The 22,629-nt window shown below is 35.7% G+C and overlaps 2 protein-coding genes across 2 annotated transcripts in view; one reads left to right on the top strand and one right to left on the bottom strand.

Moving 5' to 3' along the window:
• The first annotated feature begins 568 nt into the window (after nucleotides 1-568).
• Nucleotides 569-3,200, top strand: LOC124642445 (chitin deacetylase 8-like). Its single transcript, XM_047180869.1, has 6 exons — nucleotides 569-804; nucleotides 1,326-1,638; nucleotides 1,733-2,000; nucleotides 2,089-2,275; nucleotides 2,565-2,702; nucleotides 3,010-3,200. The coding sequence occupies exons 1-6, from the start codon at nucleotides 601-603 to the stop codon at nucleotides 3,082-3,084; spliced, it is 1,185 nt and encodes a 394-aa protein (XP_047036825.1). The 5' UTR covers nucleotides 569-600; the 3' UTR covers nucleotides 3,085-3,200.
• Nucleotides 3,201-4,500: 1,300 nt separating this feature from the next.
• Nucleotides 4,501-22,629, bottom strand: part of LOC124642236 (protein Wnt-1-like) — a 76,731-nt gene continuing 58,602 nt past the window's right edge. Inside the window, exons 2-8 of the mRNA XM_047180572.1 lie at nucleotides 19,255-19,402; nucleotides 15,602-15,722; nucleotides 13,658-13,815; nucleotides 13,326-13,433; nucleotides 12,772-12,918; nucleotides 12,307-12,434; nucleotides 4,501-7,322 (exon numbers count right to left, since the gene is read on the bottom strand). Coding sequence (XP_047036528.1) covers nucleotides 7,121-7,322; nucleotides 12,307-12,434; nucleotides 12,772-12,918; nucleotides 13,326-13,433; nucleotides 13,658-13,815; nucleotides 15,602-15,722; nucleotides 19,255-19,402 — 1,012 coding nt within the window. The 3' untranslated portion in view covers nucleotides 4,501-7,120. The remainder of the gene's footprint in view (nucleotides 7,323-12,306; nucleotides 12,435-12,771; nucleotides 12,919-13,325; nucleotides 13,434-13,657; nucleotides 13,816-15,601; nucleotides 15,723-19,254; nucleotides 19,403-22,629) is intronic.

Genomic DNA, 22,629 nt, shown 5'->3' with positions numbered 1-22,629 from the left:
TAACAAATTGGATAATAATTAAGTCTAAGGTACCAACAGGTAAAATACTAACGCACTAATGACTTTACGAGTACCCTGCAGACTAAACAATCGACCGATAGTTGATTGCCATTTTTTTTTTTTAAGAAAATCTTGATTCCATTCAAAGTTTTCAATCTTTGTAATATGACCTAAATACTCTATCGGCCGACTAAAGACTTAATAAATAAATAAATAAAAAGTTTATTTTTTAAAAATAGTTACAGAAAAGTACACAGGTATATACGAGTAAACTTATTCTATATTACAGCGTGTTGTAAGAATTTCCGTACATAATTAGAGTAACCCTGCCTCTTAAACTAGGCTAACCTGTATTTTAAGAGTCAGTGTCCAGCTTATAATTTTTTCAAGTTTGCAGTGTACTTCAAACCTTTTGTTTTCCGCAAACACTTCACCACACGTTTTAGCACATAAACTCATCGTGACAACACACAAGGGTACAAATTACTCACAGATTAGTTCGATAACATGATGTCTATTCGATCATTAAAAGATAAAACTGATCCATATAAATATCAGAGAGGGGTCTTAATCTGCTCATTTAGAAAATAGGTTACGAAAATGAAGTTGTTGTGGTGTGTCTTGGTACTCGCAGCTTTAGTGCTGGCTGATGAGAATGAAGGATCCTCAGAGTCCTCAGAGTCCCAAGAGGTCCCAGAGCTGCCATTAGCAGAAGAGTGTGATGAAGAATTGTGCAAGGTACCTGACTGCAGATGTTCTTCTACTGAAATTCCTGGAGGGCTCTTGCCAAGGGACACGCCGCAGGTAAGACAGAATTTGTGATGAATATAAGTTGTAGAGGAAAAATAAGAAATCAACATTTCTAATTACTTGAAAATAATTTTCAGTAATGCTAGTGATTATGAAAGAAGATTTTGTAATTCTAAAATATCTAGTATTCCTTCCAATGTCACATACAACATGTGAAATTAAAATGTGTGAAAAACTCGTAATTACCTAATAGTTAATTACTGTTTACAATCTATTGTTATGTCAGTGCGTCTAGAAATCTAATCATTCCACTCAATATTACATCACCTAATCAATAGCTTGTCTAGGACAAATTTTATCAGTGTGCGTTACTACTAACGTTGCCAACTCAATTAATGTTGTTAATTTTCTAGTTATAAGAAGCCATTCTTTTACCATTCATTCTTTTTGGGTAAAAAAATAGTTCTAAATCAAAATTTACCCATGTAAATCTTAGATTTAGGCAACAGCAGTGATGATCCTAATAGCGTTGGTAGGGCAGCCAGACGCTTTAATGTAATTTTTTTCCGTTCCAGTTCGTCACAGTCACATTCGATGATGGTGTCAATGTCATAAACATCAACACATACAGGGAAGTTCTGGACGGTCGCCAAAACTCCAACGGATGTCCAGCTGGTGCTACCTTCTACGTCAGCCATGAATACACCAACTACAGAATCGTTAACGAACTTTATAACAATGGTTATGAAATTGCTCTGCACTCCATCAGCCATAAGATTCCACAAGACTGGTGGGCGACAGCTACTTACGATGAACTGAAAGAAGAAATTGCTGATCAAAGAACTCAAATGGCTCACTTCGCTAATATTCCTTTCGAAAGCATTAAGGGTTAGTACCACTAAATCTTCAGAATATATTAAATGACGAATTTATAACTAAGTTGTATGTCATTGCATTTACGTTTTTCCTTTTAACATTACAGGTGTCCGTTTGCCATTCTTGCAATTAGCTGGCAACACAAGCTTCCAAGTGATGGCCGACCACGACTTACTCTACGACTGCTCTTGGCCCACCAACACTTTCACAGACCCTGGTCTTTGGCCATACACCCTGGACTATGCTTCGGACCAAGATTGCATGATTCCTCCTTGCCCAACTGCTTCCATTCCGAAACCTTGGGTTCTACCCATGGTTTCCTGGAAAGACTTAAATGACTTCCCGTGCGCAATGGCTGACTCCTGTTTTTACACGTAAGTGAAAGTTCAATAAATATTCATATTTTATCAGAAATCGCACCATCGTTCTTATCATACTCACTGTTTCTTTCAACGCCTACAGTCCTGACATGGAAGACGAAGAAGCCTGGTTCCAATTCATCGTGTCAAACTTCGAGAGGCACTATCTTGGCAACCGCGCCCCTTTCGGCTTCTACATCCACGAGTGGTACCTGAGTGCCAACCCCGCTGTGAAATCTGCCTTCATCAGATTCCTCAACCTGATCAACAGTCTGCCTGATGTCTTTATGGTACGTATGCAAAATATTGTTCAAAGTTCATTCATTTCATTTAAAAACATTTGCACATGTTTATCCAAATGGTGTAAATGTTATGAAACTGATTTGGCTATAGGTACCTACATTATAAGCTTATCAAAAGTGATAATAAAATTGTAGAATAAAGAAATGTCACCAAATGATAATGATTCTAAAAGTTTTCTTTTAAGGGATAACTTTAGTAACGTCATTCCTCATTCTAACTTTGAGCAAAAAGTACCACGATACTCTACAATAAAAATCTGTTTTTACAATATTACAGGTGAACTCCAGTGAAGTGATTGACTGGGTGAAGAACCCTGTTCCTTTAACCGAGTACAGAGCCAAGCCTTGCAGAACATGGAGTGCCGCTGCCTGCCCCGTGTCTCTCTGTGGCAACGTGCCTTCTGAACATAATCAGGTCAGTGATTAAATAAATATAAGGTATAAATAATATAACTAGAGGTGAAGTTTTTAGATTAAAGTACAAATGTCTGAAACTCATAGACCTTGAGATATATTGGCAATATAAGACCAAAATTCACTGACAAAATACGGGTTTTTATAACAATTGTTAACTTTAAAATTCATGGTTTTTACGAAAACTGACGTAGGTATATGTTGTAGTTGAACTTTTCGGACTACTGAAACTAAATAGCATGCTTGATGGCACAGACCATTTGACTTTTTATATAGAGTCCCTAATGATTAATTTTATATCTTTTCAGATGACATACTGGCTCGAAGCTTGTAACGTCTGTCCCAGAGTTTATCCTTGGACCGGCAACCCCCTCGGCTTGTGAAAAGTTTAGTAATTAATTTTAAAAATATATTTATTGTATAAGGAATTATGAAGAAATAAGAAAGTATGTTTAACATGAAAAGAGAATGAGAATATTTAATAAAATGTGTAACGATATTTTCGCTTCTTTTATTTCCTGAAACTCTACGTCACAATACTCATAATGTTCTTACCACACTATGATATTATAAAGGCGATTATAACTCTATTTTACAATCTAGAATGCTCAAGGTAAATACAAAAAGATTGGATTTTCAATTCATCGGCATCTTTTATGTATTAAATAAAACAACGATATTATTTTCCTAATCAATGCATCGAAAAGATTAAGATAGTACAGTAATTACACTGATTTAATTACTGCTACCTTTCTGATAACCTAAATAACGCGAAACTAGTGACACTTCTAAGTTTTATCTTCAATTTGCAATTATCACATGACATGCACCTGTAGGAAAATAGGTAGCAGAATTACAAATAAGTGTTTAGTAAACGGTAAAATAAAGTACAAAGTATTAAAATTGAAAAGTACAGTCAGCGCTGCCTTATCTAATAAACAAAATAATGTTGTTCACTGTAGGTGTATAGAGCCTTAAATGAGTGTTTGTAATTATTTATATTTATCTTAATGACGCACCAGTCCTACGCAATGATTTATCAGAATTTTGGTCGGATTATGACGTTCAAATGTGAACAAAACAAAATCGAATCTGATAGAAAAAAAATATTACCTAATCGTCTATGCATTGCATTAGCCTAAGAGTTTGTTGCCGACAGTTTGTTTGGGCTTGTAAATCAGTATAAGGATAAATAACTACACTCATTACGAAGATCAAGTATTAAGCCGGTATCGCCTCTGAAAACTTTGATTGGAATCAAGATTTTCTTAAAAAAAAATTACAACCATCGAGTCAACTATTGGCATTAAATAGATAAAAAAATACTTCTGGGTTTACCCCAGAAAACTTCTGGATCCTAAATGTTTCATATCTACAGGTAGGTCTCGTAATTTTACTATCTACAATCAGCGCCACTTAAATCAAAGTTTTTATCAATAGATAATCGATTTATATTGAAAGTGCATTAGCGAAACAATCTCTATAATTGAAGGATTATCTGAAAGATAGCCACTGTGGGCAGTTCCGATAATTTCTTATCTAGATCAGGCCACTGTTTTACTCTTTTTTGACCTTCGAATATTTGGCACATATTTTTATTTTCATTTACTCAACTAACGCAATCCGAATCTAATGAAGGTAAAGGAGGTACCTTCCTATTGTGAAAAACGGCTGAGCTAAAATGCAAACTCTGGTTCTAAGTTTATTTTGTCTCAAGACCCCCGCAAGACGCGCTTAATCTCAGTAATAGGAAGGTGAATATGGCGATAAAAAATTGATGTTAATAATAAAAGAGCAGCTTCTAATACATTTACTTTATTCCATTTACATCAAATAGTAACTATTCCATATCCAAAATGGTAAATACTAAGTCTTACCTCGAAACTGTTATATTTAAAGTTAGACCACATTTCTGACTAAAATATAGTCTGAACTTTAAATATTGACGTTTAAATAGATTTACAGTCTAGAATGTCTGTAGAAAAAGATGTTAGTACATTAATCGGTCTACACACCAAAGCCGCTGACCCGGCGGCTTCAGAATGTCCAAGCCGAACGACTTTGCCGGCGGTACGACAGCCGCGGCATGTGGTGTTCTAGTAATTGCCAAATACTCTATGAAAGCCGGCGGGCAACTGACTGAGTGAGTGGAGAGCGATGCCGTCGGCATCGGCATGCTGCCCCGCCGGCTTGCCCGCGCGGGCTCAAGCCGGCGGCATGATTGTACAAAATAAGGCCGGCGGGTTGGGCCGGCGATCCGTGCCGCCGGGTTAGCGACTTTGGTGTGTAGACCGCTTAACACATTTTTGTTATGTTAACGGTAATCTATATTTGTAAGGTAACAACACAGCATGATGTGGACTTTTGTCAATACCTAGATATCACTTTAGGAAAGAAAAAACAGGTGTCTTGATTTTGATACTGATAAATTTAAATTAATCATTTTCTCGTAATACGTATTACTAAAAGTTACAAGATGTCATGAATATCTTACTCTAAAAATAGGATCGCTTTATTCGACCTATGACTTTCTTAAAAGTAGCATCTACGTAGTGTGTTTACCTTACAAATACGGACCTCTAAAATTGAAGACAAGCATCCCTTTCAAACAACGGACAGTATTCTACATTTTGACGCAAACTGTCATCAATCAAACGTCTTGCCTTTCTATATTCAGATTAAGTACTAAAATATCATTGGTGATACGTTCAAGTCAAGAAAGTTCACTTAACACTAAGTTATAAATAGACGATTTAGAATTCTTATAATTGAGACGTAACATTAAGTTGGCAAGTGTAAAATTTTGATTTTTTATCCGTTTTTTTTTTCAATGTTCTGAAAAGTTCAGAATTATCCAATAATAAACATTACCAATTATAAATGGGAAAATAACTGTATGCATGATACCGCACCGAATAGCAATCTAGTAATAAGTAACAGTAGCGAATTAGCTCTCAATCAATTAATAGGAGCAACCAGAAAAATAAATCAAATAGATTTTAACGAAAATACTGACAGTGAAAATGAAAGACGTCTCAGAACATTGAAAAGAACAGATTCCTTAGATTAAACACGTACAATACAGATGTATATGTTACACGATTTTATTACATGTATAAGTAATATCACTATAGAGTATTTACAAGTAAGATGCGACGGTTACATACCAAAGGTTTAGACAAAATGTTAACACTAAAGGAATAAAGCTATCACATTCCTAATACAATAAGTTACTAACACTAACTTACTGGTTAAGATATTTACAACTGACGATTTTTAGGAAGCAGCTCTTTGAAAAATTGTATTAAGAAAGGTCGTAGTGAAAGATAATTAAAGTCCAAAAAATGTCCTGAAAGAAATCGTTATTCAAACAAAAGATATATTGATAGCAACCATGAACTACTCTAAGCCCATATACTGAGCATCGTTACTAAACTTTCGAGTTTCAATTTTGACATATTGTGTGACACCTAATACACAGTGATCTTCCATAGAACCGCTTACTAACCTTAAATAATAATTAACCGATATTATATAATGGCATGAACGAAATCATCTTCCTCATGAGGTAGAAAATCAATCTGTGTAATACTTTACACAATAAAAATATTAATATTTACATTCGGCACATAAATAAGAAGAAAATGCCTCAAATCTATATCTATCAATATTAAAATATAAACAAAAGCACTATATACAACTTTGTACAGTTAAAAATAAAATAAGTTAGTAATACTGTAAATAATTTTAAAGCTTAATCTTCAGAAAATTAAATGTTATCTAAAATACTAATTAAAATTAATAATCAGTCAGTGATTTATAATAAACAATTTGTAAAAGACGAATTAAATAAAAACAAAAATACTTCAACAGATAAGATTGACATAAAATATTATTTTAATGCAATTACAATATTGAAGCAGAATCAGATCGAAATGTTAAAAAAATCACCAAATTACAATAAACCAATCAAAAAGCATGTCATATAAAAGTTTCGGTAATATTCGTCCATATTATCAGAAAATAGGTTCTTAAAAGGTAAGTGTTATGGCTAAAATAAATTATTCTTCGTTAAGTCACTTGTTTAGTAATCATCTTAAATATATAATAGCTTCTATTAGCTTCATCATCTTTTGAAACCAAAGTGTTCAATTAGGCCTTGTCAGATAGTTAGAAAGTAAATAATGTTATTGGAAAGTTCTTATTGCTAATTTTATCATCTTACTCAATTGCATGTCATATTTCTTCAAAAACCTTTTCCATTCCCATATCATCAACCACTACAATTGTGTCATGACCAAAATTAAACAAATCTACATCATACTCAAGTAAACCATCTATTAAAACAATAACTTCAGCCCAAAACTGAAATATAAAAACTGGCCTCAGTTCACAAACCAACCAACTTCGATTTCTTCATTAATTACAGACATGATGGTCTCGTTTAAATCGACAGATTTCGCAGTGGACCTTGCAGCACCAGACGAATCGGCATCGGCACTTCTCTTCGTGGTCTCTGACTCGTGTCTGGTAGCCGCGGCCGCAGCACAGCAGCCGGCAGCCGTCGAGGCCGGCTGATGTTCTGTTGCAGGTGCGCCCGCGGGTACCGAGGATTCCAAGTCTGGGGATAGTAATGAAGAAATCAGTGCGCTGTTTATAGCCCAGCCTCATTAAACGTGATGTTACATAACATATAGTTACTTTGGAAATGATGATGTAGTTAACAAAATGCATAAAATTGATAAATTGATCTTTGCCTGTGGAATTTCAGAATATTATCCCACGAGGTTCGATTAGAGTTCTTAATGTTTTTTTTCTGCCAAGGGCGTCAAAACCAAACTAAATCCCATTGAGTAAATTTATTTATTTTTATTTATTTATTTTATAAATCAGGTACTTCAACGACCTATCCACTGTACAATTAATAGAAGGTTGTTTCACATGCATCACATCATGGTGAACAAGTCACTTACAGAAGTACACAGCACTTACATACTAAATTTTACAAAGCTACAATTTGAACACTTTCAATCATGAATGTTGAAGGTAATGGACAGTTAACAATTAATCTAATTTATTAAAAAAATATATACCTATATATATTTAGTGGTAGGGCCTGATAATGAGTGCAATAGTAATTGGTATGAAAATTTCAATTAGTTGGCTTGGAATATATAAGTCTATAAGTATAAGTAATAAGTTAAGTCAGTTATTTTCATTTTTAGCTAGTAATAAGAGTTTACTCCGAAATTGGGAAATTGTGTCGGCAAAGATGTCTAGGGTACCACAAGCGTTTATTTTATTATAGGTATCCATTAAGCGATTCATTGGGGCAGAGTGTCCAAGGTTAGTTTTTGAGGAAAATATTGTAAATGTATTTGTTTTACGAGCGGATCTAATTATGCTCCGTCTGGGCACAGTTATATTGATTACTGACAGTAGCTCCGGTAAGTTGGCCAAATTATGGATAACTTTGTAGAACAGCAACTGATCGTTCCATCTTCTGCGTTCCTCGAGCGAGATCATATTGAAATGGTTGAGTCTAACGGGATAGTCTGCATCATTGGCACAGCTAGGGCATCTGAATCGTAAATATCTAGTAAAGCTCCTTTGTATTCGTTCAATCCTATCAACATGTACGCGGTAGGAGGGGTTCCAAACTGGGGAAGCGTAGTCTAGTATGCTCATGACAAGAGTATTATATAGTATTTTAAGTGTCGATAAGGACCGAAACTCTGTGCAAGTTCTTTTCACGAAACCCAACATTTTAGATGACTTGGCAACAATTGCGTCGATGTGACTGATGAACGTCAGTTTACTGTCCAGTATGATACCTAAGTCTCGAATGGTATCGACTTTTTGCAGACAAACACCATCTATGGTATATAGTGATGGTCGTACTTTTTTGTTACGCGTGAAAGTGATGTGGAAGCATTTATTAGCGTTGAGGGTCATCAAATTAAGTTGACACCATTCATGTATTGCATCCAAATCTGCCTGAACAAGTAATATATCTGAATCAGATTTAATTTCTTTGTACAGTTTCAGATCATCAGCGAACATTGAACACTCGCAGTGTTTTATTGAATAGACAATGTCATTAACAAAAATTAGGAAGAGTATCGGTCCCAAGTGGGAACCCTGTGGTACGCCCGAAGTTGAAATATAGAACTGTGATTCGTACCCTCTAACCACCACTCTTTGTCGCCGTTCAGATAGATACGATTCGAACCACTTAAGAAGGCGGCCACATACCCCGAACTGTTCGAGCTTTAATTTAAGTAAATTGTGACTGACTTTATCGAAAGCACTACTGAAGTCAGTATAAATAGCGTCTACTTGTGTGCGCGAATCAAGAGATTTACTAATGTTGTTAATGTAATGAACTAAATTCGTTGTAGTGGATTTGGAAATTGTGAAACCATGCTGTTGAGGAGCCAACTGTGAATTTATGTGACGTGTCAATACAGGGCAAACAAGGGCTTCGAAGAGTTTGGCAAATATGGAAAGAATTGATATGGGACGATAGTTGGAAGTGACGTTGGGTTCTCCTTTCTTGAATATAGGAATTACGTTGGCTACTTTCCATTCTGTAGGGAACTTAGAAGATTTGATGGAATAATTAAAAATTATTTTTAGTGGAAGAGATAAGGTTGCTGCACATTTCTTGATAAATAATGGGGGTAAGCCATCAGGTCCCGGTCCCTTACACGAATCTAGTTTGTGTAATGCTTTAAACACCTCTCTTTCGGTAAAATTCAGCCCACACAACGCGAGTTGAAAGTAATCACGCAAACCAGTGTTAGAACTTGGAGTATTATGGCTTTGAGAAGGCATGAAAGTAGATGAAAAGTATGCAGCAAATTGTTCACTGATCTCCTCGCCAGACGTTGCAACATTGTTATCAAGAAACATGGTGGTAGGAATATCCCTGGATATTGTTTTCTTGGTTTTGACGAAAGACCAGAAGAGTTTTGGATTTTGTGCTATATCCTTTTCCATATTAATAACATATTTTTTGTAACATTCTTTTATCAGTTTTTTAGCGCGATTATCGAGGATTTTATATTCAAAGTTGTCTCTTGGGTTTTTATACTTTTTAAAACGAATCCTTAACTTTTCTTTCTCATTAAGAAGTCGGATAAGAGGACGAGAATACCAGACAGGAAAGCTTTTATTCGGTACCCTGGAAGGTGGAACGCACTCATTAATAATGCTACGAATATGTGTGTACAGTACCCGCACCATGTCATCTACATCTCTCAGCTCAGAAAACAATTTAGTCCAATCTATATTCTTAATACTTTTATTTATAAGTTCGTAGTCAGCCCTTCTGAAATTAAATTTTTTAGTGGTTTTAGTTTTTAGCGATGCTAGTGAAATATTTTTTATTATTATATCAAGAGGTGGGTGATATACATCTACTTTTGTGATTGGACTATTGCATTCGTTAACAGTTCCTCCGTGAAAGTTAACAAGAACTAAGTCTAAGGTCTTATTGTAACAATTTTTAACGGCATTAAGTTGCATTAAATTATTCTCTGACATGAAATCTACCAAGGCGTAGCCTAATTTATTTGCATAATTTGAAGCAGTTGTACTTGAAGAACCATCTGGACTATTGTCTACTTTCCAATTTATAAAACCGAGATTGAAGTCTCCCACTATCATTATGTCTTCTCCTGCTTCTTCCATCAATGTAGATACTCGGTTCAAGAATGAAGTTAGGACCGCATGTTGAATCGGTGGTGGTAGGTAGACGGCGCAGATATCCAAATAATGTGTACTTTTCCCTTTAGTGGTTTTAACTCGAACCCACAGATCTTCGACATCGGATTCCCATTTTGATATGCGCACAGAATCAATGGATTTTAATACGGCGATGAGTACGCCTCCACCTCTTTTCGATCTCAGAGTTGTAGAGGCTCTGTCTCTGCGGAAAACTCGATACCTGGTGTCGAAGATTTCCCCATCTTTTATACTATCGTCGAGCCAAGTCTCCACTCCAATTATAATATCGTAATTGCATAGTTGAGCGGCTAGTCTAATAGAATTGGTCTTGGTTTTTAAGCCCCTAAAATTCTGATAATAGATAGTGAATTTGAGTCTTTATGTAAGTTTGAATAGGTACCAGGTAAGGGAAATTAGAGTAACATAACGGCTTCCAAACTTTTTACGTGTTTAGCTTGATGGCCGTCAGCTTTCCTAACAAGAACTTTTCCGTCGCGTACCCATACATACAAATATCCCTTCTCACGTGCAGCTTTTCGGGTAGCGGCGTGGATTCTTTTATTCAACGGTGACAAATGTTCTGAAACAAATACCGGCTGGACCGCGTTGCCGTAACCCAAATGTTGGGAGTTCAGTTTTTCCTTGGGGTGAGTTTTGTTAAACTGTGAGACAGATGTTAATAGCGTGTCTCTCAAAAGTGTACTCCGTAGCTTGGCGACAACAGCCCTTGGATTCTTAGTCTCCGGATCTAATTTCCTTACACGCACAACAGACAAGATGTCCTCTTCCTTTATCGTGCTAGATACGACTTTCCCCATTTGTACAATTGTCTTGATTAGGTTTTCTGACTTGTGTTCTGGTATCCCGTTAATTTCTACATTTTGTTGCCGGGAGTTTTGTTCTATAAGATTAACCCGTTGAGCCAGATCGGCTACTGTACTCTTAAGAGTTTCGTTTTCCTTCTGAAGAGTTTTGTTGTCACTTTTGCATGCATCGAGCTCGGACTTTATGCGGTCAAACTCAGTACTCATAAATTCAACAGAATGTTTCAAACCAAGACACAACTCCTTAATCTCCCTTAGTTCGTTGTTAATAGTGTCGGTTTTGCTGATCTCTGGTATCTCCGACGATATGGCTGATCGTATTTCTTGGCGAATTGTTACCAGCAATTGTTCGTCTGTGAGTGATCGATGAACATCTGTGTAGAAATCAGTATCAGGGGAGCTGTCAGTGCGCGGGCGTTTCGGTCTGCCTGTCTTAGATTTTTTATTTGGCGTGCTGGTAGGCGCTGCGCGTATATTCGGCTCCGATTCCACACGTACAAGAATTCCGAAATCACCTTCCTTTGGCGGAGTGCGAAGCATTTTTGGCATTATTTTGATTAATACTGTATTATGTTGCCTCGTGTCACTATCCGCTTACTTTAGTGTTTTAGGAAGAACAGTCGAGTAATAAAGGCCCACCCGAAAGTTACGAACAAAAAATATAATTTATTTATTTTGTTACGACAAAAGTGCACACTAATAAAGGCCCAGGCAAATCGGCCGAGCTGAGTTCGCGAGAAAAACGTCACAAGCGCCGTGCGATGCGGGGCGCTTACGCGTTTAGGTCACAGCGCCCGGATAATAGTAACTGACGGTAGGATGGATAATTATTGAGAGTTGATTTGGTCTATATTATTAACACTATGCACTAATTCACTGTATTATTGTCACTTGTCTTTAACAGTTATCACCTTCTAACAGTCTATTACTTTCAATAGCACTTTGCGTAGGTTTATGCACTGATTTCTTAATTATTTTGCGGAGCAACAACAAATCGCAGCGTAACGTAAAGTGTCCACCACAATATCTCTAAAATATTAAATTACTTACTCGTCATTAGGTTCACAATAATCAGGTGAATCTTCCAAGTAAACAAGATCAGTCTTGTTGGGTTTCTTCATGTCCATGTGCATCGGCCTAAGCTTTCTTATATTCTTGCCTCTCTTGCGTTCGACCACCTGAAAATTATGAAAGATGGAATAATAAAGTATGTCTTGCGTTTATGCCAAAGATCAACGACAGAGTTTAAGAATGAATTCACGGTTTGTATCAAAAATGCTTTCTTTAATAAATAATGATATGTACATTGAAAAACATGGTAAAGCGAGATAAGAAAAAGAATCCCTGTAAGGAACAATTTGAAAGAACGAACACTCGCTAGAATGTACAAGGAGACAATATATAACAACAGACACTTCACCTTTAGTTATTTAACGATTTCGAAGAAATTCCCCGTGATCAGCACATAAAATACTCTCATAATCATCAACTAACACAAAAGTTGATGAAACCAACCTTAACATGCGAAGCTCCCTCGTATCTGGTAGACAAGGCGTCGCCGACCATGCGCAGCTGCGGCAGGCGACGCCAGCACACGCGCACCGAGCACGAGCCCGACATGCCGTGGCACTTGCATACGCGCTGCATTCGACCACGGACTGCCTGAGGAGAGACAGAAAGATAGAAATTGATTGGGAAGAAGAAAGGTCTCAAGAACAAGAACAATCTTCATCATCATTTCGCCTTATAAGCCTTATCGTAAGAGAAATGGTGTCCAAATGTAATGCTAGAAAGTAATTGAGATGAAGAAAAGCCTTGGCAAGGAATAGCATCATCAGCCTATGTCCTCTTATGTAAAAGAAATGACGTCCAGGCAATATTTAGGAAACGGTGGGTTTTTGGTTCTAGCCAGCTGCATAGGGAATACAGGAATCTGTTTTACTCTATTTCTTAAGAGACTTCCCAAAAAGAAAGAGGTCCTCAATTCGACCGCATATACCTACATATATTTTCTGGGTTCTTTTCCAATACATTTTTTTTTTCTTTCAATTAATTATTTCAAAACTCACCCTTCGCCCTGCCTCATTATTATGTAAGTTGACAAGTCCTTCGTCAGTATTCTTATCTTCTTTGGAGTCAGAGAAGTCTTTACTGAACATCTCTCCGTATCGTATATCCTGGAAAGTACAATGATATATTAATACCAATAGGGTTAAATATAGGTATGTTACTTCAGACTCAACGCTTGAAACACTAAAACCTGTCACCTGATTGTGTCATTTGTAGATTTTGAAATATATAAATTCGTGCACAACGGAAAAGTAAGAGATTTCTCATAAACATGCCAATTATATTTAGTAACATTTGACAATCCGAACTTATTCTGACTTCATAAACTTACCTCAGAACATCCACCCCACTGCCAATGTCTAGGTGTGCGCTTTCTGACGCGCGAGTCACAAGAGCACTCATTGAGTTCACCGCGACTGCAAGCGCGCGCAACTGCATGCGCCAATGCCGCTGCTGACAGTGCGTGCACGAATGCTGATTCACGGGATTCTGAAAGTATTGCAAATGATGTTATTGGAATGGATGTAAATTCAAGTGTTATAGTTATGAAAACGAAAAGGTAGAAGTCCTAAAAGCGGCAAACCCCACAAATAACATATTAATCGTTTTATATCATTAGTATGGTAATAATAAAGCCCATGAAGCATGGAAAGATAAACAATTAAACGTTCTTGATAATCACATCAAAGGACTTAGCTAACAAGAATGTATTTGATGGACATGTTTTATATTTCTTTACCGTTGGTGACCAGATGTCTATTGAATTCTTAAGTACACTCCATTGTCATAACTCTCTCACGTTGCAAAACTCATGACTTTTAAATATCAATAGTGGTAAGTATTTTCATAACAAAAGGCACGAGACTAATGGTCTTCGAGAATCAAATGGTGATCTAAAAAATAACATTGCCCTAAAAGCAAAATCTGCCAAAACCATTCCAAATCTAAAAATGAAACTAAAAATCCATACATAAGTTCGTTGACCAGTAATCTTTGGTGAAACCAATGAATTGGATCCCTTAAAAGGCATGCAAGCACAACGTGACACCCGCGATGCCAGGGCGACAGAGGGGAGTGGGAGCTCAGAAGAACTGGCAACGTTGTTAGTAGTTTACAGTAAACAAACTGAGCTGCTCCATCAACAACCCACACCAAGTAATCGACATATGAAAATAAACATTTCACGTCTAAGACGATGAAGTTCTATGAAATTGGTCTTGATGTAAACTTATACACAAACTTTGATTTTGATCAGCAACGGAAGAACGCGTCAAATAGTGTATTCAGATGATTTTCGTTTGTTAATAAGAATAACAGGGTTTTGAGTGCATATCGTTGTGCACCTTGTCTTTTCACGACTGGTTGGGAAGAGGAAGCAGACAGATCGGCTGTGTAATGTGTATTATCTTGAGAGTTTGAAAGAAACGCTGCTTTGTTTATATGCAAGTTTTTATTGTTGAAATCTTTCTTGACAAGCTGTTCTGTGAGATTTGTAAACAAATCAAACTTTACAGATTTAAATCGATGTCTACCTTTACCTGTAAAACTCACGCGGTAGTTCATTTTTCAGTTTAAAACCTAAGGTATCTTTGACAATAACTTCTAATTCCTTGAACGCTTCATAAGAGATAGGATTTTCAACTCTTCCACACTTATGAGAATTTTAAATCACCGAAAAGTTAATACCAATCCTTCAAATACTTACAAATCCAGAAATCATAACTCAATAACATTCATTACACCAAAACTGATCAATCAACAATTTCAAAAAGTTCCCACCAGAACCAGCTCAAAACCATAAATGGAACAAAGGATTAAAAGTCCAAAATGAATTCCTAAAATGATTGCCAGCTGACTTAGTTGTCGGAAGATAAACATAGGTGATGACTGACAAGCCTTGTGAGACGTAACGAACTTCAAAGAGCATGTGGTCTTGCATCTATCCTTTAGAAGTAAGGCGATCAGTATTGTTTAATATTTCTGTAAATGGATTGCTGAATGCTTTGTTAAGTTGAGGGAAGCTGTTTGGCTTGTATTTTGCAGGCTTGAATTAATTAATAAATTAAGTTATCTTTTTTTTTCTTTTGTAATTGCATGTAACTTATCAGGCAAATTACGTACCCACCATTATCTAATGCAATCTCGGACATTTTTAAGTTCATTGGTTTTTAACGATCTATGTATATTTCTATGTACATCTAAACAACCTTGACTTTCGAGCTTGAATGTCATTCGGAACCAGAACATTTAGGAATATTCACAAACAAATACTTACTAAACTTTAGTACGCCTCCAAAAATATCGGTCGCATTCTCCACAGTACTGCAATTCCACCGGCTGTGTCGGAACTGGTACTGACACTCTTCCACAGCTTGTAACGCACCAGTCTGCAGGACCTGGTATTATGAGAAAAAATATGCTTATTACAATGGTCATGTAATTTTATGTCATCAACTCCCGAGCCTTTTCTATGTAATTTTATATGTAGCAAGGGAAATTGACCGTGGGCAACATCGGGATTAAAAACAATTTAATTTTATTTATGGGTTTCTAGATCTCATAACAAAGTAATGCATTGAAGACTATTTGATTTTGATTTGATTGATTAGCATCCCGAAACTTTAGATCAATTCATTATTGCTTCGTTAAACCGACTTTATAATCTCTACTGTAACTTTTTCTACAGCATCATTTCAAAATGGACCTTCCTTTTAAGTTATTTATATCTCGCTCAAACTGAAACTAAAGTATTAACCTAATTCTTCGAAACTTTAGATAATACTTCAAATGTTTTGCCCATAAACGACGTTAAGCTTATACGGTTCCACAAAAACTTCTGACCATCAAATTGCTATAAAAATTCATGCCATAGCACGTAAAGTAATTTAGTGTGAGCGGTAAAAATGTTTAAAATTATACTGCAAAGCGGTTGTTACTCTTGAGAGCAGAATAAGCATTTTTTTATTAAGCTCACTGGGACATAATGGGTGGTCAAAGTAATCTACATACGCACAAATACAAATAAGTAATTTTCATAAATATACCAATTTTTTTGAATTTTTGAAACATTTAATTGGAATTGAAAAATAACTCTTCTATTCTATGTATAATTTAGAACTTTTGATTTTAGGATAAGACTTTTGTAGAAAAAACAAAAAATGACCACAACTTTTTTCACTTCCTTCCGTGGATATAAACAGTATAATTCTCCTGCTCTGATCCATCTTTACAATTCAACCTCGCATATATTGACTACACCAATTACAAGCATAAAACAATTAATAACAATAAAATACACAAGCAATTCATGTAACCGCTTATTCAACGCAATTCAGTCGGCAATAAATCAGATCGATTAATTCAATAATTCTTACATTATCTACATTGAAATCTCAATTAAGTTCGACATCGTTAAGGTCAAATTTTACGACGTTATCAAACTGTATTGCGAATGGTAATTGTATGTTTTTATTAACCAAAATAAAACTGTCTTTAATGCTAAAGTTAGAACTCGGGTTCTTTTATGCGATCATTCGGTTACTTTGTGTTATGTTGTCGTTAAATTCTTAATTAGTAGTTAATCGATTTCCTTATGTATGAACTCGACGGAGGAAATACACCTTCTTTTAGAATTAAAAGCTTGTAAGGACTTTTCTGTTTCAGCAGCCATCTCCAATGGGTGATTGCCATAAGCGGCAATTACTACTTCGCATCATGTACTTACATGTCTCGTTTGTTTAATTGCCGCCTGCAGTTTTATACCTTTTGGAGGTACTTTATCCGAAACATAAATACATAAATAGGAGCCTACAACCTTCTCGGGGTACCAGATCTCGTTGTGACAAACATGTCGCTTGCACAGCACTCTGGTAGAGTTACTGGCATTTATAATAAGAGAAACGATTAGAAAACGTTAGTCTTCTTCAGACTTCAGCTCTATAACTTTTTTTAAACTTTCAAGGAAAACTGCCAATTCATCATTATTATCTTATCTACTTGACTGTAAAATATACCACTTATATAACATGCTAATAAAGAATTCAGCATTGAGATTTTTTTTCAGTTTTTTCGCTGCAATGGAGCATACCCTTTATTGAGTGATGCGATTTAACGATCGCCTTATAAGGTCGTTTGTTCCATATCTGTGTTAAAGCGTTCCTTTAATTTGATTTTAATCATTTTAGTTTTATTGTGAACCAGTTTCATATGATGGTACTGCTGTTTTATTACAAACATCCTTAATTTTATTTATTGCTTGCTCATTAAAAAGATTATTAATGTAACGGGGTTTTGTATTTTAATTACGATTATTTACTGTACTATTTATTACATTAACTGGATGTTGTCAGATCATGGTCAGGTCAGTGATTATTTGATCAGTTCTGAACTTAATCGTACCTAAGTAAAGCGATGTTTATCAAATGAGTCATTAAAATCACAATACATACTTATACATAGCATCTCTGATAAATCGAATGTTAAACAGCATGAGACTTTTAAAGTGATTTTGCCAAAAAATCATAACAAGATCACTGTCTAGTAAAGAACATGCAAGGAAGAAATCTCTATAAAAATATTATTACCTAGGCCTTAGCAGAAACTTATTCACTTGATACAAATACTGAGTACAAACAAATAAATATAAAACAAAACACTATCTTCATGTTTAATATCCTCATGCACTAGTTAATCCTTATAAAAATGTGTGGAATGAGGTGTTCAACCAAGCCTATACTCCTTTCACGTGTGAGCACCTCTAGCTAATCGAGTTATTTATGCAGGCAGGATTGAACTGACTTACTTTCCGACACCGACTGACAAGCGTAGGCGATAACACGGAGAACATAATACATGGAGTACTCAAAATCTATTTTTAGACCCAGTGTAAGTTGCGGATAGAGTCATCATAGAGTCATGTCATCTCAAATTCAATTTAAGATAACAATAATGATTATTTTCAATGCACGATTTAATAGCTACTTATGAAAAACCTATGCTTATGAATTTAATTTAATTTTGCAATATAAAAACTATTAATTTAATAACTATGTTATTTAATTAGATATTTACGATTCTATCTCTTAGTATATATTTTTACGTTTCATTTATATCCCTACTTAAGGATCACACAGATAAGTAGCACTTTGTCCATGGTGGCCGCCGGCAACTGGTTTAGTCATTTAATATTATATAATCATATTTATTTTGTAATAAAATTTATTTTCGCTTCGATATCATTTATATGAGTTACAATATCTGGTTATGTGTGCAGCAGATCTGTAACACAACAAAGGTAAACTAGCTGAGGTTCTCACAGTGCTCTTAGAGAATAAACAGGTGATCTAAAAGGACAATGACGATGAGTGCTCCATTTGCTCGATCATCTGCGTGACTAGCCCACACAATAACACAAGTATTGGACCTAATCATTGTTTATGCACGGACTTGCAGATGCAATTTATTTACGATCACCGCTTGTTTACGAGAACACATTCTTTTCTTAATATGTATTTTACTAAAAGCAATATTTAAAAACTTTCTGTCACAAAATAGAAATAAAACAGAATGTATCAATATTTTAGTAATGCATTGTCTCCAAGCCCTATCCTATTTGTTCTTGTAATAAACCGATTTCTAATGGCTTAAATATCCTTCAAACCATACAGTTTGGAGGACTTCTGCAGGTTTATAGGCTTGCTGACAAACTCTAACACACCTTATTTTTGTATTTTTCCATAAAACGACATAGGTATCAAGGAATTTAGGGGAGGGGTATAGGACACACGAGCTCTGAATTCAGTTGCGTTGAATTTTAGAAGACCTGTACCTTTTCTATTTAGCACATATGAGATCAGTTTTTGACAAGGACCTTCTGGGTGACAAAACCTGAACTCATTCGAAGAAGATCTGATGAGAATAGAACCTCACCTTTATCATAGTATCAGAGAGCATACACAGCTGTTTCTGTCGCTCCACTAAGAACTCCAACCTGTGGCAGTTCTCTTTATGTAACGTCGTGAAGGTTTCCAGCGATGTGTTCCCGACTTGCGTCTGAGGTGGTGGCGCTGCTAGGTTCCTGTGAACAAGAGATAGGTTTGGTGAGAATGGGGTCATTTTGGTTGAATAAACAAATGTTATCAAATATGGAAAGGTGATTCTCTCGTGGAAGAACATGGTTTTAGTAGACGATTATTTTTATGATTTTAATTTTGAAGACATTGATTCAATGTAATAACTACGTTATCTTGCAGTATGTTCTTATTTTCATGTATAAGCACCGACTATACATGAAAAGAAAGTGACAACGTAGAGCCCATTTATTCTGAATGTGACAGTATTTTAGGGAGTTTCAATCCTTCTTTAAGAATTTAACTTCTGTTAAACATTAAAGAATAAGCCAAGTAGAAAATTAAAATATAATTCTTTTACAACATAACGCAATGACAGCATGACAACAACCCTTCTGCTTTCTACATACACATGAAAAGAGGCTTGAAAATGTATCCCGTACTCTCAGTACAAATACTTGAGTGACGACAATTCCTGACAAACACAGGATAGTGGTTAGTAAGAAATAAACATAGCTAATTTGCTTGTTTTGTAATAAGCCCCCACACTGAAGTACTAAACGAGTTCCGTGTAATAAAATAACAATGTTGAACATCATAAAATGAAAAGCCAGCTTAACGGACGAGTGTCCTTAAAGAAACAATAGCAAAAATATAAGGTAATTAAAAGTCGAGACGTCCGCTCCGTGCGGCCTCTTCCACTCAAATACGAAATGCCACTCGAATAAAACAAAACTCGCTATTACCTACCCTCGGCTTTTGTTCCATTTTTAGAAAAAATATTCTCTATTCAAACGGACCAATGCGAGGCGGGCGCGGCACGACCGTTGATTGGCCGACGACCTCTCAAGTGCAAGTGGAAATAAAAGTGCTTGGGTAAATGAGCCGTGTTGTCTCTTTCTGGCCTGTTGAGTAAGTATGGCGTTGTTTCTCTCTGTTTTTCGTTTTAATTGCAAGCTTGAGAGGATGTGTAAAGGGTTGTGGGACCTTGAGTGTTGCACGTGCACCGGAGCTCTGACGTGGAGCGCATTCAACGCTTAAATAGGGGAGGGAACGATGTTCACGTCATCCATATAATTAGATAGGATTTGTGACGTAATAATCCCCGTATTGCGAGGTCAATGGTGCTTAAGGAGGTTTTATATGTTTTTTTCTTCAGTAGATTAAGAGCATTGCAGCCCTAATTAGTACTTGTGGCCCCAGTTGCAACGGTAAATAAAGGTAAGCTAATGACGGGTAATCATGTTAAGTTGATGAGTGACATAAGTGGAGCGCAGAGGTTGTAAACGTTTGGATAACTCGTAAAACAAAGCGTTGGGTAAGATGAAACTTGTTTTAAAAATATTATGGAAGAGTAATTATGACATAATGACATAAGAAATGAAACTTGGAATGTTATTTGATTTTATGTTAAGAATTTGTGTTATCGTACATCAAAACTGCAGTACTTTTAAGCATATTTTCATTATTATAATGTTGTTGAACTTAAGTATAAGCCTGGTAAAAGATGAATAACATAATCTTAATATTTATAACCGGATTTCGTTTTACCCGTTGGAAACGGAACTCTAAAACCGCGACCCATAACATCAGCATTAAAAAAGAGTCTTCATTTTGCGAAAATAAGCCTTCCGAATCCAGGAGTCTATTACAACGAACTGTGTCAAGTGGATACACGGAAGCGTTGATAGTAATTATACCGGGAAACCACGTTGGAACTTCGGTACCCGGTGCTCTACGTAAACAAAAAACATTTGAGTATCATATGCAGTATAGGCGGTTCAATGTAATAAGAAGTATTGTTAATAAATGTCAAAATATAAGTGGAGGTGAGCTTAATGTAGTTATTTACAGTACTTAAAAGTTTGGCTAATCTAGACACAACAGGTACCTAGGTAAATGGCATCCAGACCGATTGTCAGCCATCGTGGATATTTTCTTTAATGATATTAGGCAGCTGCGCAAGACGTTTTAAGTAACCGTTTGCGCAGACACACACAGCTATACATAGTCCGAAGAAAATCTGACACGACTGGAGAGAGATCAGGTGCAGGACCGATATTTACGTGGTCAAAGTGCGTGCGTCCATCACCAACTTCCAGTCTCCGGGCTGCTTTATGATAATTTCAAATCCCACAAAGCCATTTTGTCCTGACCTGTGTATCGAACTCAAATCACGAACACAGCATGAAAAATCTGTAAGTATCTTTTTTAAAATCTAAAAACATATAAGCAACACATCGCGTGTTTACTTCCCATCACGTTGGCAACACTGACTAATAGTGTTACCAACTTACAAGCAACCGATCCATTTCCGCTTTTACTATTTCTAAAATGCCTTCCGGTCGTTCTTAATACAAATAGTGAGTGGGTAAGCGATTTAAAATGGCTTGCATTAAGGTAAATACTGAAATACCTGCTATATGAGAATACCGTGCACTAAAGAAATAAAGCTAACTAATGGCCTCTTACGGCTTTCAAAAGAAGGCAAAATCTGTGAGTTTCTTTAACATAAAATATTAATATTAGGTAAAATTAAAACTTGTTTAAATCACCTTTTTATATATTTGTCAACTATTTCTATTACCTATTGTTAACTTCCACCCCAAAATATTATCTTCAAAGCTCTTAACAAATTGCTTGTTTATCAACGTACCAAAAATTACTAATATTGTAAAGTAACTCATTACAAAACTCTTTAACACTCTCTTTAAGCATATTTCCCAACTTCCTAAACCACGTAACTTTTCCCACAAAACATTTGCTTAAAAACTTTAAATATTGAATACCATAAAACTGTTCTAGCGGTCCCTTTAAAATAAGTCAAAAATAGATAAAATACAAGTTTCTCTATACATTGCAACGTTAGTTAGGCAGATCTCACACTAACTCAGGTACCTAATGCAACTGTAAAAACAGGCAATTAGGCGTTGTCAAACTCAAAAGGCACTAACATCCATATTTAGAATCACATTTATCCAGTGCTTCGGTTGATAGACTTAGGCAAAACGGCACTAAATATATTTATTGACATTTCTTACATGAATTTGACCTTAGAGCTCTTTGTAAATACGACATTTTGAAATTATTAATTAGTTATATTTTTTTGTACTGATTACGAATGCTGATATTCTAGTTTAATTTCAGAGGCTCAAATTTGAGTACTCATTAAGTTCCTACAAGTAAGATTTTGAAAAGGAAATATCTAAAAATAAAAAAAAATTAAAGGCGCTAA

Source organism: Helicoverpa zea, chromosome 24 (genome assembly GCF_022581195.2).
Source record: "Helicoverpa zea isolate HzStark_Cry1AcR chromosome 24, ilHelZeax1.1, whole genome shotgun sequence".
Lineage (NCBI taxonomy): Eukaryota > Metazoa > Arthropoda > Insecta > Lepidoptera > Noctuidae > Helicoverpa > Helicoverpa zea.
This window is presented reverse-complemented; position numbering and strand designations above follow the sequence as displayed.

Bases quoted from the DNA above. Each gene is read 5' to 3' on its own strand.
- LOC124642445 (XM_047180869.1), top strand. From the start codon at position 601: ATGAAGTTGTTGTGGTGTGTCTTGGTACTCGCAGCTTTAGTGCTGGCT. The intron at 1,639-1,732 runs GTTAGTACCACT...TTAACATTACAG, and splicing joins TCCTTTCGAAAGCATTAAGG to GTGTCCGTTTGCCATTCTTG. The intron at 2,001-2,088 runs GTAAGTGAAAGT...CAACGCCTACAG, and splicing joins GCTGACTCCTGTTTTTACAC to TCCTGACATGGAAGACGAAG.